Genomic DNA, 27417 nt, shown 5'->3' on the forward strand with positions numbered 1-27417 from the left:
AAGAAAAGAAAAAAATTAGCCTGTTGATATACACAAATATAATACTCTTCCTTATTGACTGAAATTTAGTAAACTACATTATTAAGAGGAACTTTGGAAATCAGAATATATGCAAATACATTACAATTGAAGATTTGAGCATCTTTCAATTATCTATGACAGCAGCTCTCAAAGTATGATCAAAAGACTCCTAGGAGGGACCCTAAGACCTTTTCAGAGAGCCTGGGAGGTTAAAAACTATTTTGCAATAAAACTAAGAGGTTACTTGTCTTTCACTCTCATCTTCTCATAAGAATACAGTGGAATTTTCCAGAGGCTGAATGATATGTGATGATCTCATTGCTCTGAAGGCAATGGAATGTACACTTGTATATTTTGGTGTTTTTAATCTTTCTGTTTTAGCTCGTAAACAGAAATGTGTGTGTGTGTGTGTATGTATATATGTGTGCGTGTGTGTGTGTTTGTGTGTGTATATATATATATATATATACACACACACACATACATATGTATGTATGTATAAATATATACACATACACACAATCTTCTACAAAAGTTCTTTGGAGTCTTCAAAAATATTTAAGAGAATAAAGGGAAGGGGAGAAGAGGAAAAAATTTGAGGGTATGCATTATTCAAATCCTCAGATGATTATCTCACTTTATAAACAAAACTTTTAGCAGCATTGTTAATAAAAAGAAAAGTGAACTGATGAGTTTCATTTCTCATCTATAACAAGGATAAGAGTAAACAAGCATCATATAGCTGAATAAAGAAAGATCAGTAGGGAGACCTTCAAGAGGGCAGAAGAGTAAGACGCGGAGATCACCTTCCTCCCCACAAATACATCAGAAATACATCTACATGTGGAACAACTCCTACAGAACATCTACTGAACGCTGGCAGAAGACCTCAGACCTCCCCAAAAGCAAAAAACTCCCCACGTACCTGGGTAGGGCAAAAGAAAAAAGAAAAAACAGAAAGAAAAGAATAGGGACGGAACCTGCACCAGTGGGAGGGAGCTGGGAAGATGGGAAAGTTTCCACACACTAGGAAGCCACTTCACTGGCAGAGACGGTGGGTGGTGGGGCGGGGGGTGGAGCTTCGGAGCCATGGAGGAGAGCACAGCAACAGGGGTGCAGAGGGCAAAGCGGAGAGATTCCCGCACAGAGGATCAGTGCCAACCAGCACTCACCAGCCTGAGAGGCTTGTCTGCTCACCTGCAGGGGCGGGCGGGGGCTGGGAGCTGAGGCTCCAGCTTCTGAGGTCAGATCACAGTAAGAGGACAGGGGTTGGCTGTGTGAACACAGCCTGAAGGGGGCTAGTGTGCTACAGGTAGCCAGGAGTGTGTCCGGGAAAAAGTCTGGAACTGTTGAAGAGGCAAGAGACTTTTTCTTGCCTCTTTGTTTCCTGGTGCGCGAGGAGAGGGGATTAAGAGCACAGCCTAAACGAGCTCCAGAGATGAGTGTGAGCCGCGGCTAGAAGCGCAGACCCCAGAGACGGGCATGAGATGCTAAGGCTGCTGCTGCAGCCACCAAGAAGCCTGTGTGCAAGCACAGGTCACTATCCACACCTCCACTCCCGGGAGCCTGTGCAGCCCACCACTGCCAGAGTCCTGTGATCCAGGGACAACTTCCCCGGGAAAACACATGGCGTAGCTCAGGCTCTTGCAACGTTATGCTGGCCTCTGCCGCCACAGGCTCGCCCCACATTCCATACCCCTCCCTTCCCCCTGCACCCCCCCGCCTGAGTGAGCCAGAACCCCCTAATCAGCTGCTACTTTAACCCTGTCCTGCCTGAGTGAAGAACAGATGCCCTCAGGTGTCCTACATGCAAAGGCGGAGCCAAATCCAAAGCTGAACCCCAGGAGCTGTGCGAACAAAGAAGAGAAAGGGAAATCTCTCTCAGCAGCCTCAGGATCAGCAGATTAAATCTCTACGATCAACTTGATGTACCCTGCATCTGTGGGATGCCTGAATAGACAATGAATCATCCCAAATTGAGGTGGTGGACTTTGGGAGCAATGATATATATATTTTTTTCCTTTTTCTCTTTTTGTGAGTGTGTATGTGTATACTTCTATGTGTGATTTTGTCTGTATAGCTTTGCTTTTACTGTTTGTCCTAGGGTTATGACTGTCCTTTTTTCTTTTAGTATAGTTTTTAGCACTTGATATCATTGGTGGGTTTGTTTTTTGGTTTGGTTGCTCACTTCTTTCCTTCTTTCCTTCTTTTTTTATTTTTAATAATTATTTTTTATTTTAATAACTTTATTTTATTTTATTTATTTATTTTTCCTTTCTTTCTTTCTTTTTTTCTCCCTTTTATTCTGAGCCGTGAGGCTGACAGGGTCTTGGTGCTCCGGCTGGGTGTCAGCCCTGTGCCTCTGATGTGGGAGAGCTGAGTTCAGGACATTGGTACACCAGAGACCCCCCCAGCTCCATGTAATATCAAATGTCAAAAATCTCCCAGAGATCTCCATCTCAACGCCAAGACCCAGCTCCACTCAATGACCAGCAAGCTGCAATGCTGAACACCCTATGCCAAACAACTAGCAAGACAGGAACACAACCCTACCCACTAGCACAAAGGTTGCCTAAAATCATAATAAGGTCACAGACACCCCAAAACACACCACCAGACGTGGATCTGCCCACCAGAAAGACAAGATCCAGCCTTATCCAACAGAACACAGGCACTAGTCCCCTCCACCAGGAAGCTGACACAACCCATTGAACCAACCTTAGCCCCTGGGGGAACTACAAACCTGCAGCCTGTGAAAAGGACACCCCAGACACAGTAAGTTAAGCAAAATGAGAAGATAGAGAAACACACAGCAGGTGAAGGAAAAAGGTAAAAACCCACCAGAGCAAAACAATGAAGAGGAAATAAGCAGTCTACCTGAAAAAGATTTCAGAGTAATGATAGTAAAGATGATCCCAAATCCTGGAAATAGAATGGAGAAAGTACAAGAAACGTTTAACAAGGACCTAGAAGAACTAAAGAGCAAACAAACAATGCTGAACAACACAGTAAATGAAATTAAAAATGATCTACAAGGAATCAATATCAGAAAAACTGAGGCAGAAGAACAGATAAGTGACCTGGAAGATAAAATAGTGGAAATAACTACTGCAGAGCAGAATAAAGAAAAAAGAATGAAAAGAATTGAGGACAGTCTCAGAGACCTCTGGGACAACATTAAACGCACCAACATTTGAATTGTAGGGGTCACAGAAGAAGAAGAGAAAAAGAAAGGGACTGAGAAGATATTTGAAGAGATTATAGTTGAAAACTTCCCTAATATGGGGAAGGAAATAGTTAATCAAGTCAAGGAAGTGCACAGAGTCCCATACAGGATAAATCCAAGGAGAAACACGTCAAGACACATATTAATCAAACTATCAAAAATTCAATGCCACGAAAAAATATTAAAAGCAGCAAGGGAAAACAACAAATAACATACAAGGGAATCCCCATAAGGTTAACAGCTGAACTTTCAGCAGAAACTCTGCAAGCCAGAAGGGAGTGGCAGGACACATTTAAAGTGATGAAAGGGAAAAACCTACAACCAAGATTACTCTACCCAGCAAGGATCTCATTCAGATTTGACAGAGAAATTAAAACCTTTACAGACAAGCAAAAGCTAAGAGAATTCAGCACCACAAAACCAGCTTTACAACAAATGCTAAGGGAACTTCTCTAGGCAGGAAACATGACAGAAGGAAAAGACCTACAATAAGAAACCTAAAACAATTAAGAAAATGGTCATAGAAACATACATATCAATAATTACCTTAAATGTAAATGGATTAAATGTTCGAACCAAAAGACATAGACTGGCTGAATGGATACAAAAACAAGATCCATATATATGCTGTCTACAAGAGACCCACTCCAGACCTAGGGACACATACAGACTGAAAGTGAGGGGATGGAAAAAGATATTCCATGCAAATGGAAATCAAAAGAAAGCTGGAGTAGCAATTTTCATATCAGACAAAATAGACTTTAAAACAAAGACTATTACAAGAGACAAAGAAGGATGTGACATAATGATCAAGGGATCAATCCAAGAAGAAGGTATAACAATTGTAAATATTTATGCACCCAACATAGGAGCACCTCAATACATAAGGCAAATGCTAACAGCCATAAAAAGGGAAATCGACAGTAACACAATCATACTAGGGGACTTTAACAACCCATTTTCACCAATGGACAGATCATCCAAAATGGAAATAAATAAGGAAACACAGGCTTTAAATGATACATTAAACAAGATGGACTTAATCGATATTTATAGGACCTTCCATCCAAAAACAACGGAATACACTTTCTTCTCAAGTGCTCATGGAACATTCTCCAGGATAGATCATATCTTGGGTCACAAATCAAGCCTTGGTAAATTTAAGAAAATTGAAATCATATCAAGTATCTTTTCTGACCACAATGCTATGAGACTAGATATCAATTACAGGAAAAATCTGTAAAAAATACAAACACATGGAGGCTAAACAATACACTACTTAATAACCAAGAGATCACTGAAGAAATCAAAGAGGAAATCAAAAAATACCTAGAAACAAATGACAATGAAAATACGACAACCCAAAACCTATGGGAAGCAGCAAAAGCAGTTCTAAGGGGGAAGTTTAGAGCAATACAATTCTACCTCTAGAAACAAGAAACATCTGAAATAAACAACCTAACCTTACACCTAAAGCAATTAGAGAAAGAAGAATAACACAACTCCAAAGTTAGCCAAAGGAAAGAAATCATAAAGATCAGACCAGAAATAAATGAAAAAGAAATGAAGGAAACAACAGCAAAGATCAATAAAACTAAAAGCTGGTTCTTTGAGAAGATAAACAAAATTGATAAACCATTAGCCAGACTCATCAAGATAAAAAGGGAGAAGACTCAAAACAACAGAATTAGAAATGAAAAAGGAGAACTAACATCTGACACTATAGAGATACAAAGGATCATGAGAGATTACTACAAGCAACTATATGCCAATAAAATGGACAACCTGGAAGAAATGGACAAATTCTTAAAAAAGCACAACATTCCAAGACTGAACCAGGAAGAAACAGAAAATATAAACAGAACAATCACAATCACTGAAATTGAAACTGTGATTAAAAATCTTCCAACAAACAAAAGCCCAGGACCAGATGGCTTCACAGGTGAATTGTACCAAACATTTAGAGCAGAGCTAACACCTATCCTTCTCAAACTCTTCCAAAATATAGCAGAGGGAGAGCACTCCCAAACTCATTCTACGAGGCCACCATCACCCTGATACCAAAACCAGACAAAGATGTCACAAAGAAAGAAAACTACAGGCCAATATCACTGATGAACATAGATGCAAAAATCCTCAACAAAATACTAGCAAACAAAATCCAACAGCACATTAAAAGGATCATACACCATGATCAAGCGGGGTTTATCCCAGGAATGCAAGGATTCTTCAATATACGCAAATCAACCAATGTGATACACCATATTAACAAACTGAAGAATAAAAACCATATCATCCTCTCAGTAGATGCTGAAAAACTTTTGACAAAATTCAACACCCATTTATGATAAAAACCCTCCAGAAAGTAGCCATAGAAGGAACTTACTTCAACATAATAAAGGTCATATATGACAAACCCACAGCCAACATCTTCCTCAATAGTGAAAAACTGAAACCATTTCCACTAAGATCAGGAACAAGACAAGGTTGCCCACTCTCACCACTATTATTCAACATTGTTTTGGAAGATTTAGCCACAGAAATCAGAGAAGAAAAAGAAATAAAAGGAATCCAAATCAGAAAAGAAGAAGTAAAACTGTCACTGTTTGCAGATGACATGATACTATACATAGAGAATCCTAAAGATGCTACCAGGAAACTACTAGAGCTCATCAATGAATTTGGTAAAGTAGCAGGATACAAAATTAGTGCACAGAAATCTCTTGCATTCCTATACACTAATGATGAAAAATCTGATAAGGAAATTAAGGAAACACTCCCATTTACCATTGCAACAAAAAGAATAAAATACCTAGGAATAAACCTATCTAAGGAGACCAAAGGCCTGTATGCAGAAAACTATAAGACACTGATGAATAAAATCAAAGATGATACAAACAGATGGAGAGATATACCATGTTCTTGGATGGGAAGAATCAACATTGTGAAAATGACTGTATTACCCAATGCAATCTACAGATTCAGTGCAATCCCTACCAAACTACCAATGGCATTTTTCACAGAACTAGAACAAAAAATTTCACAATTTGTATGGAAACACAAAAGACCACAAACAGCCAAAGCAATCTTGAGAGAGGAAAATGGAGTTGGAGGAATCAGGTTCCCTGACTTCAGAGTATGCTACAAAGCTACAGTAATCAAGACAATATGGTACTGGCACAAAAACAGAAATATCCTGTTCAATGGAACAGGATAGAAAGCCCAGAGATAAACCCACGCATATATGGTCACCTTATTTTTGATAAAGGAGGCAAGAATATTCAATAGAGAAAGGACAGCCTCGTCCATAAATGGTGCTGGGAAAACTGGACAGCTACATGTAAAAGAATGAAATTAGAACACTCCTTAACACCATACACAAAAATAAACTCAAAATGGATTAAAGACCTAAATGTAAGGTGTATAAAGCTATAAATCTCTTAGAGGAAAACATAGGCAGAACACTCTATGACATAAATCACAGCAAGATCGTTTTTGACCCACCTCCTAGAGAAATGGAAATAAAAACAAAAGTAGACAAATGGGACCTAATGAAACTTAAAAGCTTTTGCACAGCAAAGGAAAACATAAACAAGAAGAAAAGACAACCCTCAGAATGGGAGAAAATATTTGCAAATGGAGCAATTGACAAAGAATTAATCTCCAAAATTTACAAGCAGCTCATGCAGCTCAATACCAAAAAAACAAACAACCCAATCCAAAAATGGGCAGAAGACCTAAATAGACATTTCTCCAAAGAAGATATACAGATTGCCAACAAACACATGAAAGAATGCTCAACATCACTAATCATTAGAGAAATGCAAATCAAAACTACAATGAGGTATCACCTCACACCAGTCAGAATGGCCATCATCAAAAAATCTACAAACAATAAATGCTGGAGAGGGTGTGGAGAAAATTTACATTGTACTGTTGGTGGGAATATAAATTGATACAGCCACTATGGAGAACAGTATGGAGGTTCCTTAAAAAACTAAAAATAGAACTACCATATGACCCAGCAATCCCACTACTGGGCATATACCCTGAGAAAACCATAGTTCAAAAAGAGTCATGTACCACAATGTTCATTGCAGCACTATTTACAATAGCCAGGGCATGGAAGCACCTAAGTGTCCATCGACAGATGAATGGATAAAGAAGATGTGGCACATATATACAATGGAATACTACTCAGCCATAAAAAGAAACAAAACTGAGTTATTTGTAGTGAGGTGGATGGGCCTAGAGTCTGTCATACAGAATGAAGTAAGTCAGAAAGAGAAAAACAAATACCGTATGCTAAAACATATATATGGAATCTAAAAAAAAAAAAAATGGTCATGAAGAACCTAGGGGCAGGATGGGAATAAAGATGCAGACCTACTAGAGAATGGACTTGAGGATATGGGGAGGGGGAAGGGTAAGCTGGGACAAACTGAGAGAGTGGCATGGACATATACACTACCAAACGTAAAATCGATATCTAGTGGGAAGCAGCTGCATAGCACAGGGAGATCAGCTCGGTGCTTTGTGACCACCTAGACAGGTGGGATAGGGAGGGTGGGAGGGAGAGAGACACAAGAGGGAGGAGATATGGGGATATATGTATATGTATAGCTGATTCACTTTGTTATAAAGCAGAAACTAACACACCATTGTAAAGCAATTATACTCCAATAAAGATGTTAAAAAATAAATAAATAAGTAAATAAACAAACTAAAAAAGTAGAAAAAAAAAGAAAAATCAGTCATGTTCATGAATAAACCTCCAAAGTTATTATCATCTTTAAGAGTTACCTAAAATAATTTTAATTATGATCAATTATATTTTAATGGACAAATAGAAATTCTAAACAATATGCTCTTCACTGCTTAAGAAACTGGTTGTACTTTTTAAACTTTGTATAGAAAGATAGACTCAGCACATATCATTACTTGAGAGAGGGAGAAAGTCTGAGACCCACAACTGTATAAACATGTAATTTCAAAACATAAGTTCTTTCTAGTAAATAAAGACAGGCATGTAAACAAATTTACTTTTTAGACTATTAATAATATTTTATATTATATCTTCATTATCAACAGGGACATATATAAAATTTCCTATTACTACTTAAGACATAATTCATCTTTTTTTTGAATTTTATTCTTTTATTTTTTTTTATACAGCAGGTTCTTATTAGTTATCTATTTTATACATATTAGTGTATATATGTCAATCCCAATCTCCCAATTCATACCACCACCACCACCCTCTCCCCACACCGCTTTCCCCCCTTGGTGTCCATACGTTTGTTGTCTACATCTGTGTCTCTATTTCTGTCTTGCAAAATGGTTCCTCTGTACCATTTTTCTAGATTCCACATATATGTGTTAATATACGATATTTATTTTTCTCTTTCTGGCTTACTTCACTCTGTATGACAGTCTCTAGGTCCATCCATGTCTCTACAAATGACCCAATTTCGTTCCTTTTTATGGCTGAGTAATATCCCATTGTATACATGTACCACATGTTCTTTATCCATTTGTCTGTTGATGGGCATTTAACTTGTTTCCATGCCCTGGCTATTGTAAATAGTGCTGCAATGAACATTGGGGTGCATGTCTCTTTTTGAATTATGGTTTTCTCAGGGTATATGCCCAGTAGTGGGATTGCTGGGTCATATGGTAGTTCTATTTTTAGTTTTTTAAGGAACCTCCATACTGTTCTCCATAGTGGCTGTATCAATTTACGTTCCCACCAATAGTGAAATAGGGTTCTTTTTTCTCCACACCCTCTCCAGCATTTGTTGTTTGTAGACTTTCTGATGATGCCCATTCTAACTGGTGTGCGGTGATACCTCTTTGCAGTTTTGATTTGCATTTTTCTAATAATTAGTGATGTTGAGCAGCTTTTCATGTGCCTCTTGGCCATCTGTATGTCTTCTTTCGAGAAATGTCTATTTAGGTCTTCTGCCCCTTTTTTGATTGGGTTGTTTGTTTTTTTAATATTGAGCTGCATGACATAATTCATCTTTTAAATTGCTAATTCTACGTTATATGGATTTTAAAGCTTAAACAGAACAGTAATACACAAACATCTTGCTTTATAGTGAACTGTCACATTTGACATAGTATAAAGCAATGTCCAAGACAGGAAATACTAACCAAAAAAAAGTTGTAATTCATCAAAGTTATTTTAGGCAGTAATCCAAAATTACTTATTATTCAAATGATACAATATTTTATGTTTTAGCACAATAGGTAAATTCAATCTAAAGGATGAGAGAAAAATTTCAGAGGAAAGAAAGTAAATCTATCATGCTTGAAAGCAAAACATCGGTATAAGAAATCTCTTTTTATATTGTACATATAAGAATTTGCCAGTGCTCTGTATTCTTCAAAACAGAAAAAGTTTTAATTCATCAGAAGAGTACTAAAAACTGAGAAAAAATGTCTCCTTTAAAAAATCCTTTGGGAACCGATTTGGTTACTGCCACAATGAAAACAAAACAAAACAAAAGGAAACAGATTGCAAAGCTCATCACATTCACCTGAACAATGATTGGAAGTAATCTCAGGGCCCTACACAGTTTAAAAATATCTGGTCTCATCAAGTGAGTGGAGTAAAATGGCAACAGCAAGCATTTCATGTCTACAACTAAGTTATAAACCTCCTTCATTCAGGGAATACTTTGGGAGAGTAAAAGGTTTGAATAATAAAATACTTCAAAAATAAATTACAAAAAAGAAATTCTATTTTAATAATTTCATATACCACAACAAACTAGATGAATGGCTAAAAAGTGTTCTTAATAAGTTCTTAATACTGTCTGCTTTAACACAGGTCACTTTCATGGAAAATGAAAGTCGATTATGCTAAACCACTTATATGAAATACTACCAAGTATTACATTTCCTGTAAGAATTCTTGAGTTACTGGATTCTCTTCTGATAGATAAGTTCTTCCTTGAAAAATAAAGGGAGGAGGGAGGGTAGCTCTGAAAGGTAAGGTCATTTCTTGTACCTAGGAAGCTGACTGGAAATCTGAACTAAGGTGGTGGGCCTCTGGTGGGGGGATCTGAGGAGTCTAGCCATCTAAAGCTGTACTACTGGGAGTAGAGTTATTACCAAGCCACCTGCCAAGTGCAGGAGATGAGAGCTAGGACGGGTGATTCCCATGGCAGGTGACAAGCTACAGATGTGCAGGCTGCATGCTGAGTCAGCCCATCATCCGTCATGGCCTGTGCTCTGGTTAATTCTCTTCTCTTTTCATTCAGTGTTTATCTCAAGCTTATTTGAACACTTCTGCCCTGTCTCAGGTCTGCTGCAGAACAGAAAGAGCAATGTCCTTCCATTCATTCTAGGAGAAGCAGCTCTACCCATCAGGAGATCTTTTAATTCTGGATTATATTTTTTTCTATTAAGTACTTGAATCCACCTAAATTTTTACCTTTACTATTAATTTGGTTAGAAAACATTTAATAGAAATGTCCATTTGAATAAATCATATGGACAGTGCTACATGAATATAAAGTGATGTAATCAGTTTTATCCCAGCCTATGTTTAAACGACCATAAAATCCAGGTTTCTTTTTCATAGTTTGTAAGTAGAAACACTGATAATGGTCTCCTATGTTTATATAAATGAAAGCAATTAAACAATATGGCAATATATCACCCAAGCCTCTAAACCAGGGGTCAGCAAACTTTGACTATAAAGAGCTAGATAGTAAATATTTTAGGCTTTGTTGGCCATAAGGTCACTGCCACAACTACTTAATTTTGCCAATGGAGTACAAAAGCAGCCAAAGACAACATATAACTGAATGAGCGTGGATGTGTTCCTATAAAACCTTACTTAGAAAAATGGATGGCAGGTCAGATTTGACCTACAGGCCTTAATTTGCTTACCCTAGCTCTAAACAATTTTATGAAGTAGATAACAAGGGTATAATTACCCATTTTAAAGATGAAGAAGCCTAAGCTCAAGAAGTTAAATACAAACCATGGGCCAGCCTCTGGAAATACAAATGTGAACAAGACATGGTTTTTCCCTCAAGAGATAGTGTAGTGCAGGAATTAAGAGCCCTTTCTAACTATGTGAAAAATGAGGATAATACCAATATCTCACTGCAAGGTTATTGTGACAATTAAATGAAATAATGCTATAAAACACTTACTTTAACAATTGGCACATACTAAACACTCAATGAATGTGTTATTATTATTGATTTTATTATCAGATGTGGAATTTGAATTAACAGAAGAGAATAAAGATCTCACTCCTGAGTTTGCTAGAGAAGATTTCAAAACTCAATGAGTAACAATTTTTTAAAAAGAGCCAGATTCTACTGTGAGAATAATGGGTAACAGGGAACCGCATGAGCAAATACCTGGGTATATAGGATGGCATGGGTCATGGTGAATGACAGAGCATGGAGGAAACAGACTGTACATAATGGGATAGAGGAGAAATAGCTTAAAGAAATAAACTGGAAAGGGTCCAAAATGCATGCTAAGATGCATGGGTTTTCTACGATCAGACATAGAGAACCTGAAGTTTGTAACCTAGAGAATAACATGACTAGATAATCCCTCCGGTGGTACTTTAGAAGATGGAAGGGAGGAGGCTAATGGTTAGTGGCAGAATTAAAAGGCTATTTTAATAGTTCAGGTTGGAGATTATGGCTAGAATAAGGCAGTGGGAACAGAAAACATTTGAGAGGTATTTTGGAGAAGCTCTATGGATAAGATTTAGTGATTTTTGTAGATGCAGAGTACCTCCCCAATTAGACTGCAAGCCACTTGAGGGTAGAAAAGATGCCTTCCCTCAAAGTGCCTATTGTAGGGGTGAAGAGTCCTGGCTTTATAATATACTAGCTGTGTGACTCAGAGCCTGGACTGAAATGCTTGTAATTTGCTTACTCTAAAGTAAACATACCCAAGGTTGGCCAAGATGGCAGAGTAGAAAGACCTTGATCTCACTTCCTCTTACAGGCACACCAAAATCACAACTATCAGCATAACAACCATTGATGAAAAGGATCAAAACCTACCAGAAAAGATCTTCTACAACTAAAGATAAACAGAAGGAACAACAAAAAGATGGTAGGAGTGGGTGGAGTTGCAATATAGTCAAGTCCCATACCCCAGGTGGGTGATCCACAAATGGGAGAATAATTACAAATGCAGAGGTTCTCTCAAAGGAGTGAGAGGCCCAAGCCCCACATCAGACTCCCTAGCCTGGGGGTCTTGCACTGGGAAGATGAGCCCCCAGAGCATTGACTTTGAAGGCCAGCGGGTCTTTCTTTCTGAAGTCCCAAGGGGCTGGGGGAAATAGAGACTTCACTCTTAAGGGCACACACAAAATCTCACATGCTGCAGGACCCAGGGAAGAAACAGTAATTTGATAGGTGCCTGCTGATCTTGGAGAGTCTTCCAGAGAGGAAGAGGCAACTGCAGCTCACCCTGAGAACACAGACACTTATGTTGATCTTGGAGAGTCTCCCAGAGAGGCAGGAGACAACTGCAGCTCACCCTGAGAACATAGACATTTATGGCTGCTATTTTGGGGAGTTCATTCTACCACATGGACAATGGTGCTGGCAAGCACCATTGTAGAATCCTCCCTCGAGCTAATTAGACCCAGGAACAAGCCTTGCCTTGGCCCAACAGTCTGTAGGCACCAGCACTGGGGTACCTCAGGCCAAGGAACTGACTGGATGGAGACACAGCCCCACCCACCAGCAGATAGGCTGCCTTAAGACATCCTAAACCAGCAGCTGCTTCTGGATATGGTCATGCCCACCAGAGAGCCAAGGATCCAGCTCCACCAACCACTGGGCAGGCACCAGTCCAAAAATCACCTGGACCCTGGCCCTGCTCTCCAGGGTACCTGTTCTAGCTTCCAGAGAAGCCTCACTCACCAGGGGAGCAGACAACAGCCACAAGAAAACCACAGTTCCTCAGCCTGCGTACCTGGCCTGCCTACCAGTAGGCCAGACCCCACACTGGGATCAGCTATGAGCAGGCCAATACAAGCTTCAGGATGCCCCAGACCCTGCACCCAACTGTATCAGGAACTGGCCCCATCCACCAGCAATCTGACACCAGCTCTAGGACCCCTGGGCCCTGCAACCAGACTCTTGGACCTTGACTCCACTCAGCAGTGTGCCAGCACGAGCCTCAGGGCCACCCAGGATTCTGCAGCCAGCTGCCTTCTGACCTAGTCCCACCAACCAGCAGCCAACAGCCCCCACACAAGGCAGAGTCTGGCAACCAACCAGATCAGTGGCCAACCAAGCCTACCAGATTGCCCACATAGTCAGCTCACCACAACAGAAAGACCCATGCAGTCCTCAAAGGGGGAACCCCTAGAGCATATATAGCTCAGGTAAAGAGAGGGAAGTTTGCTGCTGGGATATATAGGACATCTCCTACAAAAAGCCATGACTCCAAGGTTGGGAAATGTAACTAACCTATCAGATTCATAAAAATAAAAACAGCAACCAAGTCACAATGAGGTGACAAAGGAACATGTTCCTAATGAAGGAACAAGACATAGCTCCAGAAGAAGAAATAAGCGAAGTGGAAATAGCCAATCTACTTGAGAAGATATGCAGGCTAGTGATTGTAAAGATGATCAAAGAACTTGGGAGAAGAATGGCTGCACATAGCAAGAAGTTAGAAGTTTTTAACAGAGAGTTAGGAAATATAAAGAAAAACTAGAGGTGAAGAATATAGCAGCTGAAATGAAAAATACACTAGAAGAAATAAACAGCAGAGTAAATGATACAGAGGAATGGATCAGCGAGCTGGAATACAGAGTGTGTAAATCACTGATGTTGAAAAGACAAAAAAAAGCATGAAAAGAAATGACGACAGTTTAATGAGGACCTCTGGGACCTCATCAGGCACACTAATATTTGCATTATAGGGGTCCCAGAAGGAGAACAGAGAGAGAAAGGGGTTGGCTGAGGATATATTTGAAGACATAATAGATGAAAACTTCCCTAACCTGGGAAAGGAAACAGTCACCCAAGTTCAGGAAGCACAGAGAGTTCCATACAGGATTAAATATTAAAAGCAGCAGGGGAAAAGCAACACATTACATACAAGGGAACTCCCATAAGTCTGTCAGCTGATGTTTCAGCAGTAACTCTGCAGGCCAGAAGGGACTGGCATGATATATTTAAAGTGATGAAAGGGAAGAACCTGTAACCAAGAATACTGTATCTGGCAAGGCTCTCATTCAGATTTGATGGAGAAATCAAAAGCTTTATAGACAAGGAAAAGCTAAAAGAGTTCAGCAGCATCAAACCAGCTTTGCAAAAAATGTTAAAAGGACTTCTGTAAGTGACAAAGAAAGGGCTACAACTAGAAACATGAAAATTACAAGAGGAAAAAGCTCATTGGTAAAGGCAAATGTACAGTAAAGATGGGAAATCTACACACAAAGACAGTGGGAAGGTTAAAAGGCAAAAGTAGTAAAATCATCTACATCCACAATAAGCAGTTAAGGGATACAAAAACAATTAGATGTAAAATATGATTTCAAAAACGGTAATCATGAGGGGAGGAGAGTACAAATGCAGGGTTGTTAAAATGCATTTGAAATTAAGAGATAAGCAACTTAAAACAATCAAGTGCATATATATAATACATAAAATATAAAAACCTCATGGGGACTTCCTTGGTGGTGCAGTGGTTAAGAATCCACCTGCCAGTGCAGGGAACACGGGTTCAATCCCTGGTCCGGGAAGATCCCACATGCCGCGGAGCAACTAAGCCCATGTGCCATAACTACTGAGCCGGCACTCTAGAGCCTGCGAGCCACAACTACTGTGCCCATGTGCCACAACTACTGAAGCCCGCATGTCTAGAGCCCGTGCTCTGCAACAGGAGAAGCAACCACAATGAGAAGCCCATGCACAGCAATGAAGAGTAGCTCCCCCTCACTGCAACTAGAGAAAGCCTGCACACAGCAACGAAGACCCAATGCAGCCAAAATAAAATTAAAAAAAAAAAACCAACAACTAAAAAACAAACAAAAAAAACCTCATGGTAACCACAAACCAAAACTCTATAATAGATACACACAAAAAAGAAAAAGGAATCCAAACATAACACTAAAAATCGTCATCAAATCACAAAAGAAGAGATCAAAGAAGAAAGGAACAAAAAAGAACTACAAAACAACCCTCAAACAATTAACAAAATGGCAAAAAGAACACACTTATCAACAATTACTTTAAATGTAAATGGAATAAGTGCTCTAATCAAAAGATATAGAATGGCTTGGGCTGCCCTGGTGGCGCAGTGGTTGGGAATCTGCCTGTCAGTGCAGGGGACATGGGTTCGAGCCCTGGTCTGGGAAGATCCCACATGCCGCAGAGCAACTAATCCCGTGAGCCACAACTACTGAGCCTGCGCGTCTGGAGCCTGTGCTCCGCAACAAGAAAGGCTGCGATAGTGAGAGGCCCGTGCACCACGATGAAGAGTGGCCCCCACTTGCCACAACTAGAGAAAGCCCTTGCACAGAAACGAAGACTCAACACAGCCAAAAATAAATTAATTAATTAATTAATTAAAAAAAAAAAGAAATTAACAAAACCAGTCACAAAATAAAATTAAAACTCCATTATAAATTGTAACAATTGCGGCAGTATTTACCATAATTCAAAATATGCATACTTAAAAAAAAAAGATATAGAATGGCTGAATAGGTACAAAAACAAGACCTGTATATATATTGCCTACAAGAGACTCACTTCAGATCTAAAGACACACACAGACTGAATGTGAGGGGTGGAAAAAGGTATTCCATGCAAATGGAAATCAAAAGAAAGCTGGGGTAGCAATACTTATATCAGACAAAATAGGCTTTAAAATACTGGTATAGGATACAAGGAAGGACATTACATAATGATAAAGAGATCAATCCAAGAATAAGATATAACAACTGTAAATATATTTGCACCCAACATAAGAGCACCTAGATACATAAAGTAAATATTAACAATGTAAAGGGAGAAATTGACAGTAACACAATAATAGTAGGGAACTTTAACACCCCATTTACATCAATGGACAGATCCCAGACAGAAAATCAATAAGGAAACACTGGCCTTAAAAGACACATTAGACACATGGACTTTATATATATGCATATGTATATATATATACGTATGTATGTATATATACATCCACATATGTGTATGTATGTGTATATATACACACACACACACACACACACAATGCATTCCATCCAAAAGTAGCAGAATACACATTCCTTTTGAGCGCACATGGAACATTCTCTAGGATAGATCACATGCTGAGCACACAACAAGCCCCAGTAAATTTCAGAAAATTGAAATCATATCAAGCATCTTTTCCAACCACAATGCTATGAGACTAGAAATCAACTACAAGAAAAAAACTGCAACAAACACAAACACAGGGAGACTAAACAATATGCTACTGAACAACCAATGGATCACTGAAGAAATAGAGGAGGAAATTAAAAAGTACCTGGAGACAAATGAAAATGAAAACCCAATGAACCAAAATCTACATGATGCAGCAAAAGCAGTTCTAAGAGGAAAGTTTATAGCAATACAAGTTTACCTCAGGAAACAAGAAAAATCTCAAATAAACAACCTTATACCAAAAGAACTAGAGAAAGAACAAATAAAATCCAAAGTTAGTAGGAGGGAAAAAAATTATAATGATCAGAGCAGAAATAAATGAAATAGAGTCTAAAGAAACAATAGAAAAGATCAATTAAACTAAGAGCTGGATTTTGAAAAGATAAACAAATAGATAAACCTTTAGCCAGATTCACCAAGAAAAAAAGAGAAGGAGCCCAAATCAATAAAATCAGAAATGAAGTAGGAGTAATTAAAACTGACACCACAGAAATATAAAGAATCATAAGAGACTACTATGAATAACTGTATGCCAATAAAATGAACAACCTAGAAGAAATGGACAAATTCTTAGAAATGTACGATCTCCCAGGACTGAATGAGGAAGAAATAGAAAATGTGAACAGATCAATTGCCAGTAATGAAATTGAATCAGTAATAAAAAAAACTCTCAACAAACATAAGTCCAGTACCAGCAGTCTCCCAAGGCAATAAAAGTAAAAGCAAAAATAAATAAATGGGGATAATCAAACTTATAAGCTTTGCCCAAAAAAGGAAACCATAAACAAAATGAAAAGACAACCTATGTACTGGGAGAAAATATTTTCAAACAATGTGACTGACAAGGGCTCAATTTCCAAAATATACAAACAGCTCATACAACTCAATGACAAAACAACAAACATCCCAACCAAAAAATGAGCAGAAGATCTAAACAGACATTTCTCCAAGGAAGACATACAGATGGGCAATAGGCACATGAAAAGATGCTCAACATCGCTAATTACTAGAGAAATGCAAATCAAAACTACAATGAGGTATCACCTTACACCAGTCAGAATGGCCATCATTAAAACCTTTACAAATAACAAATGCTGGAGAGGGTGTGGAGGAAAGGGAACCCTCCTACACTGTTGCCGGGAACGTAAACTGGTGCAGCCACCTTGGAAAACAGTGTGGAGGTTCCTCAAAAAACTAAAAATAGAGTTGCCCTATGATCCAGTAATCCCACTCCTGGGCATATATCTGGACAAAATTATAATTCAAAAAGATACATGAACCCCAATGTTCATAGCAATATTTACAACAGCCAAGCAATAGCAATAGCAATAGCAATATTTACAACAGCCAAGATACAGAAGCAACCTAAATGTCCATTGACAGATGAGTGGATAAAGACAGAATACAACTCAGCCATAAAAAAGAATGAAATAATGCTATTTGCAGCAACATGGATGCACCTAGAGATTATCATACTAAGTGAAGTAAGTCAGACAGAGAAAGACAAATACCATATGATATCACTTATATGTGGAATCTAAAATATGACACAAATGAACTTATTTATAAAACAGAAACAGATTCACAGACATAGAGAACAGATTGTGGTAGGGGAGGGATTGATTGGGAGTTTGGGATTAGCAGATGCAAACTATCATATATGGAATGGATAAACAAGTTCTTTCTGCTATATTCAATACCCTGTAATAAACCACAATGGAAAAGAATATATATATACGTGTGTGTGTATACATATATATATGAAACTGAATCACTTTGCTGTACACCAGAAACTAACACAACATTGTAAATCAACTATACTTCAATAAAAATAAAACATAAAAAAAAAACCCAATTAAAAAATAGGCAGAAGACCTGAATAGACATTTTTCCTAAGAGGACATAAATTTGGCCAACAGGCACTGAAAAGATGCTCAACATCATTAATCATCAGAGAAATGCAAGTCAAAACCACAGTGAGATATCACCTCATGCCTGTCAAAATGGCTATCATCAGAAAGACCACAAATAACAAATGTTGATGAGGATGTGGAGAAAAGGGAGCCTTTGTACACTGTTGGTGGTAATATAAATTGGTGCAGTCACTGTGGAGAATAGTATGGCAGCTTCAGAAAACTAAAAATAAAGCTACTATATGAGCCAGCAATTCCACTCCTGGGTATATATTTGAAAAACTTGAAAACACTATTTTGAAAGGATACATGCACCCCAATGTTCATAGCAGCATTATTTACAGTTGCCAGGATATGGAAGCAACCTAAGTGTCCATCAGCAGATAAATGGATAAAGAATATGTGGTTATAGGGACATCCCTGGTGGTGCAGTAGTTAAGAATCTGCCTGCCAATGCAGGGGACAAGGGTTCGAGCCTTGGTCGGGGAAGATCCCACATGCTGCGGAGCACCTAAGCCCATGTGCCACAGCTACTGAGCCTGTGCTCTAGAGCCCATGAGCCACAACTACTGACCCCGTGTGCCACAACTACTGAAGCCCATGCACCTAGAACCCATGCCCCACAACAAGAGAAGCCACCGCAATGAGACACCCATGCACCACAATGAAGAGTAGCCCCTGCTCGCTGCAACTAGAGAAAGCCCGCACGCAGCAACGAAGACCCAATGCAGCCAAAAATAAATAAATGAATAAATTTATTTTTATAAAAAAGAATATGTGGTGTATATATACAATGGTGGTATATATATTCAGCCCTAAAAAGAATAAAATTTTACCATTTGCAGCAACATGGATGGACTTGGAGGTATTATGCTAAGTGAAATAAGTCAGACAGATAAAGACAAATACTGCATGATATCACTTATATATGGAACCTAAAAAAATAAAACAAACTAGTAAATAAAACAAAAAAGAAATAGACTCACAGATATAGAGAACAAACTAGTGGTTAGCAATTGGGAGAGGGAAGCATGGAGGGTCAAGACAGGGGTAGGGGATTAAGAGGTACAAACAACTATGTATAAAATAAGCTACAAGGATAATTTGTATAGCACAGGAAATATATCCAATATTTTATAAGTATAAATGGAGTATAACCTTTAAAAATTATGAATCACTATGTTGTATAACCTGAAACATATAATATTGTACACCAACTGTACCTCAATAAAAAATGTTTTTTAAATAAAGTTAATGATGAAAAAAATAAAGATAACTGTCACCTTGCCTACCTCTTATAGCTGTGACTATAAAAAATAATACCTACATACTCAAATTGTGACCACAGGTAAAAGTCATATCATAAAAGTTCTTGACCTGTATCTAATGACTTCAATAATTCATGCATTCAATCATATTTGTTGAAAACCTACGTACCAGCACACATACAACAGATCAACTAAGATGACATATAGCGGGTACCCAAATGTCATTGATTCAGAGCGCATTTCAGCCATTTTAATGAATTGTTCAGGAGCTGTGGCCAGTCTGTTAATTATAACACCTCTTTTCTCTTTCATCACCTCTTATTTCCCACCTTGAGTTCGTTTTATTAAACTTGACTATCTCTATCAGAACATAAAGAAAAAAGCAATCAAAGAGATGAAGCTCAGCCAGTAGGTTGGCTAAAATTAAGCAGAGGAGAAAGGGAAGAAGAAACCATTGGTAAGAATGAGGCCTCTTTAATTTTAATGATTGACATCAGGTCTAGCACTAATTAGTAGAGACAAATGAATCATCTGCTTAACTACCTACATACACAAAAATACACACTCCACACAAAAACACAACAGGATACATTTTTTAAATGGCAGCTTCTATTTACATCTTTCAATAAAATAAAATTAAGGCAGCTAAACAAATGTATTACTCCAATTTCATTACTGCCTTTTTGAATTCTAGGAAAGGACAAAGAAGCATTCCATCCTAAGAAGCATCTATTTTCAGAAATGAATTTATAAAACATTTCAAATGAGTAGTTCTAAAGGTTTGTCTTAATATTTTTTGTCTTAATTTTTTAAAGTTTTATTGATGTGTCATAATACACTATCAGATCAGATCAGATTTTTAAGGTTTTGTTTGATAGCCAGGAAGGAGTATTTATAACTGCATATTATTCTTCAAACAGCTTTAATACACCATATGTAAACCCTTACTTACTCTTCTAATACTCAAGTTACATGAATAAATAATCAGCATTAAGATCTTGGGTAATTTCCCCAGGGAGCTATTGTGGAAGCAGAAACCAACTTCATCTTCTTTGATGTCTATTAAAAGTCATAAATGGAAATCCTAGGTCACTCTTTGACAAATTCTATTTCTCCTATTGGCTTTCAACACAGTTAAACAATCTAAACTTGAGCCAAATGTGAGAGGCCATAGAAATCACCTCTGATGCTTTCTCAGATTCCAAATGAAAATTGGCTTTATATTTAACTTCTCACATGAATTTTCTATTGAACAATTTACCTCCAACATCTGAACCAGCAAGAAAATGTAGGCTTTACCAATTAGTTCAGTGTCCATGTCGTATTCACCTTTGTGCCCCGCCATGTCCAGAGCAGTGCCTAGCACATAGCAGGAGCTTGGCAAACATTAGCTGACCTAAGCGAAGAACTGAAATGTGTTCAAGGACTAACCTTCAAAAGCATTTCTTCATGTTGGGGATTATCAGAGTCATAGGGTTCTCTGCGCAGTTTTTCCACATCTGCAATAAGGTTTCTGTACCCAACAATTTGCAGAAGGCAAGCTTGAAGAGAGATTCCCAACCTAACGTGTTAAAAAATAGAAGAAACACACATGAGGGAAAAAAACCACATTCTCTGGCATTTGTTCACTTGATGTATGCACAATAGGACTTTTCATATTTATATAATATTTGGAAATTGCTCATATAGGATCTATCTAATAGAAGCACAATTTTTAACTGAAGCTCCACATGGACAGTTGTGGAACTTGGCTAAAATTTACCTCTCATTCCAGCCTTTTCTTAAGCCAAATTGCAATAATATGGCTTAAAAACAAGGGAGCTGTTTATGTAAGTGACTTGAAAGATGTAGAAAATATAGGTGATCATGGTTTCTTAGGGATCATTTAGCTCCCTTAGGTAGATATATCAGAAACACTTCAAAAGGGTGTGTGGGGGGAGGTGTCAGTGAGAGAGAGATAAATAGCCCTCAGGGGCTTAGGGGTAAGAAAAATTTTGAAACAAATAAAAACAACAACAATAAAAATACCTCTGCTTGCAGAGCACCCCTGACAGATAAGGCAATGGCAAGAGAAAGAACTCAGTACTTTACAAAATTTCCCATTCCATTCTGACTGCTCTACTTGTCTGAATGCCTATTCTTATGCTGAAACAGAATCTGCTTTCTTTATTACCAAGTGGTTCAAACGCTGTTCTCAGAGCAAATTCATTTCCACTTTTCCCTGCCATGCCTATTCATTTTAAGACAGGAAGAATTCTTTCTTCTAGTCTCATCTCCAGGGTTAAAAAAAAAAACAACCAAAAAAAAAAAAAAAACTCCACTCTTCCTTCAATTCCTTCTCATGGGACATGGTTTTCAGATGTTTTACTATCTTGCTCAGTCTTCTTGAATGCACAGTTTGTATGATTAACAGTCCCCTTAAAACGTATCACTGGAACAAAAAAGAATCTGGCAAGCATGACATAGAGAGGATCATTACTTCCTGTGATCTGAATGCTGTTTTTTTCTCCTACAACGCAGAAAGTAAAATAGGGTCTCTTTAAGCAATCACATAACATTACAAGTTTATTAAACAGGTGGCTAAATAATCACCAAGATCCTTTTTTCCTATAAACTACTGTTACATAAATTATCTTCCTGTACTCATTTGATGGCATTTTTAAATCTAAAGGTAGTATTTCATGTTTATTTTTTCCTGCTAATTTCTTTAGAGTTATTCACTTTTGTGATTCAACAATAGCAATTTCATATGATTCAGCCTAAGAGTTACTGTTCAATATACTCCAACTTCTAATTCACTCACTAAATTTAAGCATTTTTTGTTGGAGTTGGGGGATCACCATAATCACAATGACAGTGTCATAATCATCTTTTTTGGGGGGGATGAGATGTATAGAGGTTAAGTCTAAAGTTGGGGACAATAGAAAAATTTTAGTTTTAGGATTGTATGCTTACTCCAAACATAGAAGGCAGTGTCAGATAACCCAGAATACTAAACTTAAATAAAATTGAATGTTCAATTAAAAAAAAACTAAATCAGATATTTAGGAAAAAAGCACAGTGGTACTCGTCACCCAAAAAATCAACACAGGACTGAGAAGAGAGTTAATTTTGAGGGAAAGAAGGGAGTGGGAGAAATAAAAAAGAAGAAAACAAAAGACCCAATTCAATTTGACTGTAGTAATTCTTACCACCACTGTAAGTGGCACCTGAAAAATATGTATAAAACAAAGTAAGGTTAATAGTGGTAATGGCTTGATAAATTACAAGGTATTTCCTCCAGCCCTCTCTATCTCTTGATTTTTTTCCAGAAAATTATTCAATTAAAAAAAAAATCACATTTTGTCAATGTCAACCTGGAAAAAAACCACACTAAAATCCATATTGAGCTTTAAAAAACATAATCTACTACCTATAAGTGTTTTTTTCTCCCTAAAGGAAATCAAAAGAATAGATGGTAAGGAAACACTTTTGAATGAAATATATAACTTTCATAAAAGAGACAGAAAAGATTTGCTATTAAATCTAACCCAATCTCTAAATATGATTATAGGTCTAATATATCTCTCATGCCTAATTGTAATCATAAATTTTTGGTTCAACTTAATTTAAAATGAATTTCATTCCTACCAGCTTCCCAGAGAAATAAAATATGTCAGAAGATTTCAAAAAGACATTTACTGTATAATTAAATCACATTTAATGGCTGAATAAAGAAAAGGCAGCTAATTAGCTGAAGTTTCTACAGAAGAATACTATGGAGACTACATGGAAATGGAGTTTTGTGATGAGCCTCAATCACCTAGTACTAGAATCCCTTCAAGATACAGACCTATGCAAAGTGCACTCTGAAATTCCCTTTGACTACAGCGTCTCATCTTTGGCAAATAAAGCTTTCTTTAGTGATAACATCTGAAGTTCTTAAGTATGCACATCTAAAAGACAGTTTGTTACTTACCTAAACTTTATCTGAATATATCTGCAAACAGAATTTATTCTACCCAATATCCTTAGCCTAAAATTTTACAGAAAAATTCCTGTACACAATGGAAAATATAAAGCTAATTTTAAATGTCATGTACATCACCAAATGCATTTTATTACTTCCAAGATGAGATGACTAAATTACAAAGTTCTAAAGTCTTCATATAAAAACCATTTCTCTCTCCCACACATGCCTGTCTTCTTCACAAGCAGGTAGAAACTGTCTCCAAGATTATCAGCCTGTCATGAAATGAAGAAATATTCTTCATGGAGCAGAATCAGCTCAGGCACATTTACAATTTGAACATTTACTGTTAATGTAAAACACAGGCATCATATGGAGCGACTGTTGATGAATGGGCTCCCTTTATTTCACCTTCTGATATCAGAGGCATCCACCAGATTTCTTACATTCACTGCATCTCAGAAGCATAAGCATAAATCACAACAGAAGTACAAAGCTGCTGCTATTTACAAATATGAAAAAGGTATCTTTTTTCTTTATTTTTCATCTGAAAGTCACAACATGCAGATGATTATTTGGGTCAGGGAAGAGAGAGAGAGAGAAAGAGCGTGTGAGACCGTAGTTAGAGAGAGAGTATTTAGAAATAGTAAATATGTGGCATGTGACTTCTGTTTTATATTTACAACATAATAAACATATTCTTACTGTGGATTTATGTCAGCGTTAATTTTTTTCAGTTCCATAATGTCTTCTATAGTTTTTTCAATAGCATCAGGATGAACACTCACTGAAGTCTGCAGTAGCTGGAAAACATGTTTTAATCAGTTGTTTTGTCATGAACACTGGTGTCTTAAGTGGGGTATATTTAAATAGGGGCCTCAAATATTTGTTTAAAGCTTCTATATGAAGATAAGAAACTAAACTAAAGGCAAAAATTGATGTAGTATTTGAATTCTAGTAAGTTTGATATTTTCACAGTGGGGGTAGTACAATTTTTCTGATTAAGGTAATTAACATAAAACAAAAATATGTAAGTTTTTTTTACCATCTTCATCTGTTTTAAACTACTTACCTAGAAATATTATATTTTCATTTTCTCACTCACCACACATGGCTTCCATTGTTAATGGGCATTATGTCTATGACTGTGTGAAGTACATGGGGGATATAGTCCTAAGGATGCCAAAATTAAATTAAATATTCAAGAATCTTGAGAAGCAGATTTTTCTTTCTTATGTGGATGCTTAACTATGTGCTATAAATGCTAGCATAGTGGCTTCTTTGATTTTCTTGGAAAATCTTGAGTATAAAGTTAAATGATTTGGATATTGATGAAATACCAGAGAGTTACCACTGATCTTATTTTCAAGGAATATTTATTTTATGATTTGGAAAGAGGTATAAAAAAGGATTAACTCATCAATGAAATAATATGTGCGTCATAAATCTGCCTAGAAATTCTTGAGTGGCTGCTCTCATGTAAAAAGCACAGTGGTTTGTGATGGGAAAACAATTCATTCTTCTCAGTTTGCATTAGTATTCGTAGCCAAAAGTATATTTTTGTTTCTTAAAATTTTTACTTTTTGATGATGGAGGTAAGTCTTCAATTGAAAAGTTGCTGAAAAATATAGGAACAATTTTACTTACCTTACTTTTTGAATCCCTCAGTGATGTTTCTGGAAAAGAGATGATTTAAAAAGCCATTCAAAAATTATCTTTTACAAGTGGTTTACAATTACTATACTGAAAAATAACAGTGTATCCTCAATCCCAGAAAGCCTACATTTTGCTTACTGCTTTGTTTCGTGCTTACCGATTTTCATAGTTCTAGAAGCTCCAGGCTTGGTATTGTAACAGATCCGTTGCAGTTCACATCTTCCAGTCAGCTTTCTCATTACAAATTTCAGGCAACGCCACAAAAATTTACAGTAAAAATACAGGCACACCTGGATCAGCATTCTGTCAAAAACAAAAGATAGCACTCTTCCAATAGAACGCTGTAAGAGAATAGAAAGCAGACACCACCAGCAAGCAAACAAGCCCAGAAGAAAATCAACCATTAGACTTCTGGGTTTACAAGCATATTTCATTATTCTAACCCCATGTTATTTTATTTGAGGTAGCTACAAAGCCCATCATTGGGAGGGAAGCCCAAGGTCTGTAAGCACACACTTACTATGACTGCAAGCTCCAGAATGCCCTATTCTAGTAAATTTGACACACCAACAAATTGAGAGTGAAGCACAGGGATCCTTTCTTTTTCAAAGCAAATCAGTACCTCGAAAACAGAACCCTTGTGTTTTAGAAGCTGTCCCCCATAGACACAGGGAAAGGGCATGCTGTGGCATCTCCCATCTTCTGCCCCCACGAACAGCCTCTCAGCCAGCCCCAATTCACTTCCAGCTTCTCCTTAGTGTCTTATTTTTGGCTTCTGTGTTATTTCTTCCCCTGCTCCCATTTTTTTCCCCCTTCCCTCTGCTTTCCTTTCAGTACTGTTGTCCTCTTTGAGGACTTTGTTTTGTGGCCACCTATCTTCTCTGCTGACCAATCCCAGTACTTCTTGGATGTGCCAGAATGTCTCCACAACAGTTCGCTGAACAAGCATGTTGACCTTTGGTTCTTCAACATTCTCTGATTTAAACCTTCCAAAAACTCCACCTCTTGACAAGTTTGTTCTTGACTCCTGCTAAACAAAGTTTTCTTGATTGCACACCCTATCTCACTCCAATAATACCTTAACAAACTATAAAGTATATGGTCACCAATCATGCACTTATTTACAATGCCTCTGGCACATGTGAATTTGTGTTTTATGCCAACTTTTAGTTTTTAATATGTGAGTGTCTACTACTTCATGGGATTGCTCAGCATCTCAAAATGACTCAAGCTATAGAAGTAAAGAGGACTTATCATCCAGGAACTTATATTCAACCCATCTTCTCTGAATACTAGAGTTTTCCTAGAAGGCAGAATTATTTTCCTAGAAGGCAGAATTATTTATATTACTTCCTATTGGTGTCATTTCTAAAAGATATTTCTTTTTCTCATATGTTCACTAATTCCCCCCAGCTCTAACATAAGGTGATCCAGGGCCATTAAGATGAATTTGTGTAGTTAACTAATATCCTCAATGATGTGATTAATTCCTGAATTTGAACCAAAACCTTGATTGTGTTCCTTGTTCAATTGCTCTGGCTCCAATATCTTGAACAGCCTGTGTTAAAAATAACAATTCCAACTGACTTATACAAAAGTACAGTCTATATCATATAAATGCACTGGGACAGAGACCTTCAAGATGGCAGAGGAGTAAGACATGGAGATCACCTTCCTCCCCACAAATAGAGCAGGAAAACATCTACATGTGGAACAACTCCTACAGAACACCTACTGAATGCTGGCAGAAGATCTCAAACTTCCCAAAAGGCAAGAAACTCCCAACATACCTCGGTAGGGCAAAAGAAAAAAGGAAAAACAGAGACAAAGAATAAGGATGGGACCTGCACCTCTGGGAGGGAGCTGTGAAGGAGGAAAAGATTCCACACACTAGGAAGACCCTTCACTGGTGGAGATGGGGAGGGGGGAAAGCTTCAGAGCCACAGAGGAGAGCACAGCAACAGGG

At 37.6% G+C, this 27417-nt stretch overlaps 1 protein-coding gene across 1 annotated transcript in view; it reads right to left on the reverse strand.

Annotated features, from left to right (window-relative positions):
• The window catches only part of ELMOD1 (ELMO domain containing 1), a 50930-nt gene extending 25177 nt beyond the window's left edge, over positions 1-25753 (reverse strand). Inside the window, exons 1-4 of the mRNA XM_059929342.1 lie at positions 25609-25753; positions 25443-25471; positions 24501-24598; positions 21278-21407 (exon numbers count right to left, since the gene is read on the reverse strand). Coding sequence (XP_059785325.1) covers positions 21278-21407; positions 24501-24598; positions 25443-25471; positions 25609-25753 — 402 coding nt within the window. The remainder of the gene's footprint in view (positions 1-21277; positions 21408-24500; positions 24599-25442; positions 25472-25608) is intronic.
• Positions 25754-27417: the final 1664 nt, after the last annotated feature.

This window comes from Balaenoptera ricei, chromosome 8 (assembly GCF_028023285.1).
Source record: "Balaenoptera ricei isolate mBalRic1 chromosome 8, mBalRic1.hap2, whole genome shotgun sequence".
Lineage (NCBI taxonomy): Eukaryota > Metazoa > Chordata > Mammalia > Artiodactyla > Balaenopteridae > Balaenoptera > Balaenoptera ricei.